Source organism: Columba livia, chromosome 3 (genome assembly GCF_036013475.1).
Source record: "Columba livia isolate bColLiv1 breed racing homer chromosome 3, bColLiv1.pat.W.v2, whole genome shotgun sequence".
NCBI lineage: Eukaryota > Metazoa > Chordata > Aves > Columbiformes > Columbidae > Columba > Columba livia.
Genome location: NC_088604.1, coordinates 43,537,976 through 43,549,960, shown reverse-complemented (window position 1 = coordinate 43,549,960; position 11,985 = coordinate 43,537,976). Strand labels below are relative to the sequence as shown.

Sequence of the window (11,985 nt, the reverse complement as noted above, 5' to 3'; positions counted from 1 at the left end):
GGCCATTTCCCTCTGTTGTTCTTTCCTATTTCTTAAGGAGTATTCTCTGAAATGTCAGGGAGGTTTAAAACTGTGAAGACGTTAAGTGCTGTGAAACTTGGAGCAGACAGTAAAATAGGTGTCATAGCTTCCTGTGATCTTTAAACTTCTTTCACACTGGAGGGGTTTTCTTTGCTTGATTGTTTTCTCCTGGGTAACTGTCGTGCTGGTTTTTTTATATTTAACATTGTGTAAGCGTGGGGAGATGGGCACAGCCGCAGGCTGTGTGTTGGGTGTGACACGCTTCTCCCTCCTGCTGAAGATCGCTTGACAAAGCGGCAGGTCCGCTGTCAGAAGTGGATGGGAGCAGAGCGGGGCTACAGGTGAGCTCTTAGCGGCCGGGGGGCGAGTACTTACCCTTCGGTCCCAGAGGGATGACCCCTCCGGCGGGGAGCTTTCGGGCGGCGAGAAGCCGGGGTCCGCAGAACACCTCAGCAGCGACCTCTCGCCGGTACCCGGGCAGAGGGGCTCCGGGGGAGCTGGGAGGGGTGTCCGCGGGAATGGGGCGGCGGGGCGCTGGGGCGCTGGGGTCCTGCGGGAGGCGGATGATGGGTCTCTGCCGGAGCGGATGGCAGGGTCCGCGGGAGCGGGGCGGCGGGGGAGCCGGGCAGGGCGGCTCGGCGGGAGCTGAACGGCGGGGAGCTGGGGCAGTGGGAAGGGTGCCGCGGGAGCCGGGCGATGGGTCGCTGCGGGAGTGGGGCAGCGGGGTGGCTCCGCCGGTGGGTCCGGGGGCAGGGAAGGCGCTCACCCAAGGAGCGCCCTATGGGGCTGACACGGGCGCCACCGCTCCCTGATGCCGGACCGAGGATGCTGCGATTTTCTAAACTTTTGTGCTCTGTGTGCTATCAGCCGTGAGGGATTTCTTTCTTCTTTTTTTTTTTTTTTTTTCCTTTTGTGTTTTGTTTTGGTTTTTTTAATGAAAAAAATCACTTTGGGACTGATGTTTTTCTTTAGTGGAAAGGTGTGCATGTGCATTCAGTCAGTGTTGAAGAGGGTTAGTTGCTTGTGAGAACAGTAAGAATTACTTTATCTCCAAGCCTGTCTTGGAAGGAAAGATACTGTGGCATTATTTGAGGCAAAGTGCTTGGGATGGTGGTTTTATAAAGAAGAAAATAGGAAGCCTAAGCAAAGATTAGTGTGATATGACAGCTAGGTTTTAAGTCAGCAGTTCAACTTTTTAAAATCATTTTAATTTTCCAATCTTTCTTACTCATTAGAATGAGTCAGAATGACCTTTTCTGCTGATCATTCATTGCCTCATATTTATCGAAGAAGACAATATCTTTCATTTGCAGCAGAAATTGAGTCAAATGAGGCGGGGTATCAGACTCATGTAAAGTCAAGTCACATCATGTGAAGAAAAATATTTTCTTTTAATAGTTTAACTCAGGTTCATTCACCAGAGTTATAGAAATAAACAACTGCTTCGTAATGCCAGCTAAGGAGTAGCTAGGTATTTACTGAAAAATTCTGTGGAAGTAATCCTTTTATTGAATTTATATTAGTCTTACACAGAAATCTCCATGCAGAGCTTCTGCTAAGATGTCATTAAAATTCAATGACTCAATTAAAATGTCATATACTGAGCTTTTTCAGTATTTTCTAGGTTTCTGTCATCACATTCCCACCTGCCTATCAAAAAAAAAACCCAAACAAACAAACAAACAAATAAAACCTACCAAAGAGATAGTTGTTTCTCTACACCACAGTGGTTTGTTAATCCAGGCTTATTATTTTGGATAACAATATGAAAATTTTAATATTGGTTTGGAAAGTTGCAGTTGCCTTTGCTAAAAGTAGAAACCCAGATTATCTGCAGTTAACTGTCATACAACTGTGTGGGCAGCAGACTGCATGGGAAGCCAAGGAAAGGCAAGGAGAGTCTGTTGTGAGTAAAGGAGGAACACCCAGAAGGTTTCTTACCTCTCCTGGTGGTAAGCAGTGCACCACACACAAAGACTAAGTTAGACTGAACTTGACAAGGAAATGTCATATCACTTAGCTACGACCTGGTCTTGAGTTTTTGTTGATCAGATTGGTTATGTGGGGTCAAAGATACAGTGGAGCTGAATGTATAGTGAAACACAGGAATATAGAAGAAGCATGAGTTGCAGTTCTCCCAGTTCTGTGACATCAACCCACTGAGTTAAAATAGCAGGACAAACCCTAAGCAGGCCAGAGATTAGTGTTTCTTCATTCTCATTTATCTTGGTGTCCAGTTCATTGCTCATTCTGAAATTTAGCACTATGTCCAAGTAATGGGAAGTATCCTATATTCACTCTTATAAAAAGCAATGTAAGCTGTTCAAATATATGTGCTGTTTCAAGTTGTTCAACCTGAGAGGAACTAAATGGACAATCTAAGCTGTGTAATGTTTAACTTGCATTTCCAGCACTGGTCTTATGATAATGGTGCAAATGGGCTTGCTGCATGATAGTGGAAGGGCCTGCCTTAGTGATGCTTTATAGAACTAAGGAAGGTATTCTGTGGTACAAATTTCTTCTTCAGTTCTTAGGCCAAGTAGGTAGATATTGGCTTAATTACTTTCGTTCTCTTCTGTTCTTCATTTGAACACAGCTACCTTCCCCAATTTTTAGTACAACCCAGCCTTGTTTATGAACAATCTCATTTATCTTAATTTATTTCTTCCTAGAAATAAGAAACAAAATTGTATCACTTGCAAGAAGGGCATGGTTGATACACAGCTAAACTAGTATTTCTCTCAAATTTGTGTCAGAAAAGTAAATTGATCCATTCCACAGCTGCTATTCACTTCAACTGCTTAGCAATAGCCCCTTGCCACGTTATGCACGGCACGCTGCTCACAGCAAACAGACTGCAAATTTTCCAAGGGAAATATGGTCAGGACATTCTTGTTAACATAGCAGTGTCCCAGCATCACTGAAGTCCTAGCATACCCATTCAAACTGATTTTTGATACAAGGCAACAGTTTTATTTAGGTGGAAGATGACCAGGCTAAACAGTGCTCAGAACATACTTATTTTAAACAATTTGTAGGTAGACTTTTTCAAGAAGCTTTAACAGTGAAATCTCCACAAGTGCCAGAGGAACCATAAGAAGGGAACCAATTAAAGCATTTCAATATTTTGGAAGCAGATGGTGAAAAATGTTACTCAAAGGTAGGATATTTCAACAAAAATCACAGTCATTTCCTTAGACAACAACCTCAGACAAATAACTAGCTAACTTTTTTCCACCTTTATTGCCACATCAATAAAAAGGGAAAGATAATTCCTAGCCTTTGTAATGGGTTAGAAATTAATTTAATTTAGTTTATTAGCTAAACTCAAATATTAGTTTGAGCTTAGTGATCGCATCTTGAAATGGATACAGTAAATGCCATCAGTGTTCTCACTTGCTGCCTTGGCCAGGTTTCTGAACTGATTCAGAAAGCCAGAGGATTTCTGGATGCCCTACGTTTTTATATAACTGCTTCAAACAAGTTTGCATAAATTTCAAATTTCTGCTCCTGAGTTTTGGTCTTCAGACTTGTCAGCTCAAGGCTCTTTTCATTTCCCAAATCTCTCTTCATCCCTTCTTCTTAATTTGTTCTCTTTTAAGTTTTGTTTTCTTTCATGCCATGTAAAATAATTTATTTCCACAACAACAAAAAAGAATTAAAATGTATCAGTCATTTGCAGAATTCAGACCTTTACTGACTGAGATTCAAAACACACTTCAACACAAAAGAAGTAGTTTTAGAAAAGAAATAATTTCATAGATTGTTATTCCTCAACTTTGATTGTGTGCTTCAAAGCCAGAATAACTGTGTTTCATTTCCATCTTCCCAAAACATGCTGAATACCGTTCTCTACCTGCTTATACACAGCATCCTGCACTTCCCAAAATATGCCCACTTCACACAAATTCCTTAATGACTGACAGTAATTCCTAGCTGAGAAAAATTAATTACTAGAGAAGGTCACTCTAAAAGCAATACACATATTTTCCAATAAACATCAAAATATTAGTTCTTATAAATCCTTTATAATTGAACAAAGAAAACAGATTTAAGAGCTCAACCAGAATTAGTACCTGGTTTTAAATAGATTCTTGCAAGATACTTGTCTAAGATACTGTATGTCATGAAGTTTGCCATTATTCCAAACATTCCAAATATATTTTAATCTAATCATAGGCTCTTCTCTTTCAATCTACAGTTGCTATTTCCTTCTCTACACTCTGATGGGGATGCTTCCAAACATATATTTGTTTAGAGAGAGTCAATTCAAATTGTAAACAGCTGTTTCTAGAGAGAAACAATGTACTAGAGAGAAGATAATCTGCCACACACAAGAGAAATTATCTAAAACAGGCTATTCACACCATATTCACGTCTGTTGGAAATCTAATAAGTTCTCTGGTAGGGTTGTCTCTGTCTTTTCCTGGACATACCCTTTCTTTTGTGCCAGAAACTGTCTCAGTAAAGCTGTAGGAATCACCAGAGTTTCTTCTACTGTCTAATTTCTAATCTTAAGTGTGTTCAAGCACAGAGGTCTCATTTTCAAGAACCCTGAGGTACTGCTGCATGTGCGAAGGGGAGACATTCAGTCAAATGCTTTAGAAACTGGCTGGAATTTGATCTTACACTTCCTTTAAAAAAACTGATAATCAGTGATTTCCAATAAGTAATAAATATTGTAATAAAAATGCGCAGTAATTGGATTAGAGTTAAGAGAAAGTGAAGTTTTCAGTTCTGTGTGAAGAAGAATCAATGAATTCCCTCATGTGAATTACAAATACATTGAAAGCTGCATGCACTATTTGATCAAGCACGATAGTGTATATAGCCATGTAGATACTTATTTATCTTAATAAGGAATAAAAACAAAATAACAACTTAAGAACATGTGGTCTATGACTATGAAAAAAAGTTCCTAAAAGCTGATAAAGGCACTATAAAAACTCCTGCCACCAACAGCCCAGGTGAGGGTTCATGTTTGCCCTGTACAAGCACAGGTTGCACCCATTGCTCTCTGCTTTTCTCACTTTTTATTAAAACCCTTGTGACAATGCAGCATTGCAATTGAGAATATAGTGTATTTGTAAGATGTAGATTGAATACCAGTATAGAGAATATTTTCTGTCTCTGAATCTTTTGTTGCTTTACTTGAAGGGCAAGGAAAACTTCATAAGTGTCCACACTTTGCAGATGGACTAGCTGGGCAACAAATGACATAACAAATATGCCTGAGGTTGGGCACTGAATCAGTGGCAGAAGCAAGAATTAAATCCACATCTTCTAGTTTTTCTAGAATATAGGAAATGCAGAAGAGGGCAAGACAAAAGATCAAAAAGCAGTGAGACAAAAGATGTCTTTCCCTAACTAAATAAGATAAGCTTCTGACTCAAAACATTCAAAGTTAATGCTAAAATCAGCACCAAACTGCAGAATCTTGCAATGGCAAGACATGAGTATGGCTTTCAGACAAAATTTGAGCATGTCAAAGGCACCATAGAAAGTGAGAATAGTTGTAAATGACATTAAAACTGAGTCAAGCAATAGTCAAATTCTGCAGTTGAATTTTCCCGTGTAGGAGACAGTCTGTAACTGGGTGGAACTGAATGAAAAGGTGATTTGTTTGTTTGTTTGTTTGTTATTTGATTAAGCTGTCACCAAGAACAGCCCCTTCAGAATGCAAAAACTGTAGATAAAAGAAGCTACTCTTCTTGTATGGTTCTGCCTCTAGTTAAAGTGTGTTGTGTTACTAAAAATAAATCAGGCTATATGCTCACTCCTGTAACAGTCCCTGGCAGTTATGAGGAGGAATAAATTTGTAGTATAAATTCCATCTGGTTTAAGTGTCCGAATTGCTTATTAACAGATATTTAATAAGAAACACATCTGTATACAAGAAGTGAAATTAGGCAGCTTGTATAAACATTTCAGTAGTGTAACTTTTTAGTAGATACAGTCTTTAAAAGTCACAACAATTCTCTGCAAATCTTTACACAGTTTCATTAGTCAGTTTGATTCAGACCTCCAGAAGAAACCCTGATCCATGCCCTAAATATCTGTTCTGCCATACTTAGGCAACTTCCTCTTTTCTCAGTTTTGGGGTGGTTTTGGTTCATGGTTTTGTTTTTAAATCAAGTTCACTGTCACAGCGAATTTGTGTGCAGCTGGCTTCTGTGACCTTAAGTGATGAAAAACTATTGGTTTGGATTTCCCCTGTAAGTCTAGTTCATGTGATGGAGTTCTGTTGATTTTACTGAAGATGGTGGTTTGCCATGTGATAGAGGAAAGGACAGGATGGGTTGCAAGCATCAATACTCAGCACGTTACCATGACTTCAGCACAGGTCTTGCTGCACTTGCAAGAGTTTGTTTCCTGGCCAGAGTAAGGTACAAGAAGGAGTTCATCAGGGCTCATGAGAGGACATCCCTTTGTTTGTCTTCACAACGCTGACTGTATGGCATTTGCTTCTATAGTTGAACTTAGGTGTGCTAAGATGTTGTTCTTAGTGACTCAGCTTTCCATCTTTGTATGGTAATAGCTTGTCAGAGGAAATGCAGACACAGAACAGATGTATTAAAAACTTGAAGCTTCAGAGAGCATATTTTAGATTTTACTTTTTTTGGCACTGAAAAAAGTTGATGATACACTTTTTGAATAGTCTATCCTTTCAGGGATTATGTTAATTTAATTATAAGGCCTTATTTTCTACTCCCTGGCTGAAATTTAAAGGGTGATATATGTCAGTAATTTTGGAGGCAAGCACTAAAATAATGGTCTTTAATAAATCAGTTGAGAGGGGTTAAAAAAAAAAAAAAAAAGGACATATTAGCTTTAAAGCTGGTTTCTTGTATCTGACACTCTACTTACAAAAATAAATTTTTATTCTTTTCCCAATTCTTTCACAAAGTGTTAATTTTCAAACACTTTTTTTTTTTAATTGGCTGAAAAACTCCTACCTCTCTGTTTTACAAACTAGATATACTCATTTACTTCATAGAAGCTAAGCACTGAGCAGGCATCATTTTCTTTTTAGCCCAGTGTAACTTTTTATTATTAAATGATCATTGAATCAATCCCTCATTAGGAATGAGAAGTTATACCAATCACAGAAGTAGTTTTGGATTTTCCACTTTTTTAATTCTTGAAAAGTGTGTGATTTTGCTATAATATATGTAAAAATCATGCCTCTAATGTAACTTACAAACACTTTAGTAAGGCATGGTTTCAACCATATGTGTGAAGATAAGTTGTTTTCACTGTGGTAGCCAGATTTATTTTGTCTTCACCAATATAAGTAACTCTGTTGTCATGTCATTCACTCAGAATTTGCATGGAACAAATGGTATTTCACCATCAAAAGATACTTTCCTGTGTTTTCCTGTGCTTTTCTGTGAAACACAAAGTTTGTAGAGTTCTTGGTGGTCTGTGACTTAAATCCATTATGCAGGTGTAAAAATTAACCCCCTACTCAAGGAACATATTGTTGCAGGTTTCTTCTCTGTAAACAACAGGAAACTTCTTATTTTTAAATAAGATTTTCAAAAATCTGTCTCTGCATTTTAGTGTCATTATTTTTTCCTATTTCTGGTAGCCTCCTGGACCCCCCGGTTTTGGCAAGTAGATTCAGTATTTATTACCTACTGCCTTCCTTGTATCTTGAACAGCAGCACCTTGCTATTGTTAATTTGATCTTATTGAAGAGCAGTGACTCATCATCACTTAGTAAAGACTAAAATCCAGGAAAAGGGTGATTTTATTCTTAAATACATAAAATAATTATATAGTATATAAAGGATTTTTTTACTTCACCTCAGGCTGCAATTTTGCTTTAAGATACTGTATCTACTGAAATAACAATCAAATTTGCTAAAGACATAGATTTAGCTCAAAGTGGGATTAAAAATACACAAGTATGATTTGCCTCTCAATTTCCTGTTTTTAAAGTTGCATATGGGTGTAACTGCAGGGCAGTGTTGTTCTTCAGTGCCTTATCTGAAGTTGCTGGACTCTCAGCAGGGCTTACTGAATTATTTTGAGCAGAGTGCCTTCACACACGTATTTAGTTCCTACCAGCCTGAAGTTACACCAGGCAAATAAAGCAGAGACTCGGGCTGCAGTTTGCATACGTGAATTGGTGGGAAAAGATGATCTCAGGAAAAAATATATCATCTTTACTTGAGGAAATATAGGATTTTATATCTAGGCAATTAAGAATCTTAAAAGTAAAGATTCTGTTGAGCGCACTATGGAAAATGAGTGTATGGGTCAGAAGGCAGATATCAGTAGTTTTGCTGCAACAGCTGGAACTGTTGAAGAAATAGACTATATGCATCTGCACCAATAGCTTTGTCCTCAGGTATAACTTATAGCTGAGGAAACTATAGGTTTCTTGTAGCTTCACGCATCTCAAAATGGACACACAAGATTAGGGGTGATTTTGAGTTAAAAAAAAAAATCTAACAACATTTTCTCATATTTCACATATTCAAAAAAACATTGAACAGGTGAGGTAGGAAGAGACATCTGGAGATCACTTAGTCAAACATCCTTCGCAAAGCAGGGTCTGCTTGAGCAGGTTGCTTCAAGCCACATCCAGGTGCTTTTTAACACCTCAAGCTGATATTCAAAGAGATGGAGATATGTGAAGACTCAACAGCCTTTCAGAGCAACCCGTGTCCAGGATTTAACCACCCTCACAGGGAAAATTGCATTATTGTGTTCAGATGGATTTTCCTGTGTTTCAGTTTCTGCACATTGCCTCTTGTCCTGTCACTGGGCACCACTGAAAAGAGTCTGGCTCCCATGTCTTCACTCCCCTGCAACCAACCATTTACATGCATTGCTTAAGTTCCCCTGAGCCTTCCCTTCTCCAGGTTGAACACCCCCAGCCCTCTCAGCCTCTCATATGCCCAATGTGCCAGTCCCTTCACTAACTTCATAGCCCTCCAGTAAGTCCCTGTCTTTCTTGCCATTGGGAGACCGGATCCAGCACTGCAGATGCGTCACCAGAGCTAAGCAGAGGGGAAGAATTGCCTCTGTTGTCCTGCTGGTAATGCACTGGATGCACTAATGCAGCACTGGATGCTATTGACCTTTTTTCCTGCATGGGTGCACTGATAGTTTGTGTTCAACTTCTTGTTTACCAGGTCCAGCCCAGTCAAAGACAAAGTGGACAGTGGGTTTTCTGAGAGCGCAATAAAAACTGTGATTCTAAAATAGTGTGTCTTGAATGATTACAAAATTATTTAAGCTGTCATTGAGTTACTACAACACAGATTTCATTCAGAAAACAATGACATCCGGTTCTTTATGTCCGATCTTGAATAAATAAAATCTTTTGGTGTAAGGTTTTTTTATGAAATTGAGATAACCATTAAACAGTAGGGTACACTTAGATACTAGAATTAACTAATGATATTCAAATTATTAGTCCACAACTAATATATTTTCTCTTGCTCCTAGAGAACTAAGTCCTAAAGTTGCCGAAGAATGAGTGAATTCCGGCTGTCCTGTAAGAACAGTACACCAGGCTCCTTTAACAGCTCCTGGAGTGGATGGCACCACTACCAGGTGATTGGTGCTGCAGAGACAATCATCCTTCCCTCTCTTATTGGGGTTATCTGTTCAACAGGCTTAGTTGGAAATATCCTCATTGTATTCACAATAATAAGGTATGGAATTGAACGCATTTTTCAATAAGATTTATTGCTGAAAAAATAAGTGAAGACTGAACTAAGAAAGTGAATTGCCCAGCAAAGACAAGGATAGCAAGTTTTTCATGTTCCATTTAGTCACTGACATTTACTTCTCATTAAAAAAAAATTAAATCATTACTAGAGATAACAGTAACGTGTGCTTGCTTAGCCTTTTCTGGTATGAGAAAGTGCTTAAGTACATGGTTGAATTCAAACATATTAAAGGAAACAAAAACACATGCCTTGTTCTCTGGTTTGCATGATAATTGGCAGCAATCTTCCCAGTAGCACATGTAAAAGCTAGACTGGGCTTTAGTAATGGTACTAGCCAGGCATTGTAATGTTCACAGAACTCTTTTAAGATCAGTTGAAGTATAGTGTTTTTCTGCTCTGAAAACTGCACTGCTACCTCAGACTATTCTAATAACAGAACTCCATCTAACTTTTACCCATTTACATACCTAGACTTCATTGCTTTTTTCCAGCATCCCCTTGCTTCTGGAAACAGGGTCTTAAGTGCCAGTTGAGGATTCTCAAATGACAGGAATTAATATCTTGAGACATTTTTGTTGTATTCTGAGAAGGTAAAATTGCCGAAGTTGCTAAATTTTGGGGGGTCATAAAATCTGACCCAGTCATCCTTTGTGCAAGAAAATACCTTCTAGTATCTTAATTTTAACAAAATATGTCCTTTTCTATATAATAACTTGATTACAAGTGGCTGATGCTATGAAAAACTCTAAATCTATAACCATGTATCTTGAAAAAATTGCTTTTATCTTCAGTGCAAATTTAACATAAATAATTATGACAGCATAAGTCTGATATATGTCACACTCTACAAGGATTAACAGAGGTACTTTACCCCTACATGCTGTGCTTTTAAAGGTAAAGGTTTCCAAAGACCAACCTAGGACTAAGTGCCTGTCAGACCCTGAGCTTTAGTAAACTTCCCTTGAAACTACCAGAAATCCAATGCCTGGTATACTCAAGAACATTGTAGCTCATAATCTGAATGCAAAAGAAAAAAATGTGAAAACAGTACGTCTGAAGTTAACACAATGGCAATGTGATTTTCTAAATGTAAAAATGAATAGAAAGGAAAAAATAAATCGAGTTTCTAAAAATTAGTGTCTAAAAAAATAGAATGTAAGGAAACTGAGAAGGATCAAAGAGTTCTTAGGCCCTGGTTAAAAGCTTTTTTCTATCTTAAATAAAAATATGAGAGACAGAGGGAATAGACACAGACAATGACTTGGGGGGAAAAAAAAAAAGAATATAATTTAAACCGTACTTGCATTCAAATTACGGACATGAACATTTATACACAGGAAAATAATTTGAAAATAATGCATTAAAAATTTAATGTGGTAGTTGCCAACACTTAAAAAGACAACCACGAACTTCAGACTCTGTGGACGAATTCACAATTAAAATGTAGCTACATTTTGAAAAATAACCATGTCAAATTCTCATCTTTCACTAAACAGACATGATTCTACTCAGTGGCTCTGTTTCTGAGTTGCATCTTCTCTCTTTACTGAACACATTTTCTCATGCATAAATTTAAATTTTGTTAGCATTACAGAGTCAATTCTTTCAAGAGAAAAAGATGCTAGATTTTCTATTTGACTAGAAAGTTATTTACTTCCCAGTAGCAAATACTTTATTGATGAGAGAACATGGTAAAGAAATAACCTTGGAATTTCAGCTTCCCAGTTTTGTTTGCAGGCCTGCCAGCTAAGGACAAACATTTCTGTGTAAATTAAAATTATATTATTTGCAACTTACTGGGAGAAAATAACCAAAAGTCCTAATGAAAGTTACATGTAATAATACACCTGTGCATTGAAATTTAGTTTAAAAAATAGTAAGTCAATGACTTTTGGCTGGCTCTACGTGTGTGAATGAATTTCATCAGTAGGGAATAACAGAGGCAGTTGAGATATGTTGCTATTTAATTAAAAAGAAAATGGTGGAGAAAATGCTGCAAGAGTTCAGTGTCAGTCAGAAGTACCCAAGAATCTTCATCCTATAACAGCACCCTAGAAAAACTGGTCCCCAAAACTGTAGTTTTGCTGGAAAGCATTTTATGTAAAATTACTTACTTTGTCAGACCAGCTGGTGGGAGAATGGCTATGCTTTTGTGTGGAGGGAGAAAATATGACCCAGAAAGCATCAATTAGCTGCATTAGTCTGACTTTGTATTTTTAAGGAAGAGTATGTTACAGAAGAGAAAAGGGAATCAAATAGAATGATTTATAAGTAC

General features: G+C 38.0%; 1 protein-coding gene across 1 annotated transcript in view; it reads left to right on the top strand.

The window, feature by feature from the left end:
* Positions 1–240: 240 nt before the first annotated feature.
* The window catches only part of MCHR2 (melanin concentrating hormone receptor 2), a 28,791-nt gene continuing 17,046 nt past the window's right edge, over positions 241–11,985 (top strand). Inside the window, exons 1-2 of the mRNA XM_005510566.3 lie at positions 241–362; positions 9,484–9,692. Of these exons, the coding sequence (XP_005510623.2) occupies positions 9,511–9,692 (182 nt within the window). The 5' untranslated portion in view covers positions 241–362; positions 9,484–9,510. The remainder of the gene's footprint in view (positions 363–9,483; positions 9,693–11,985) is intronic.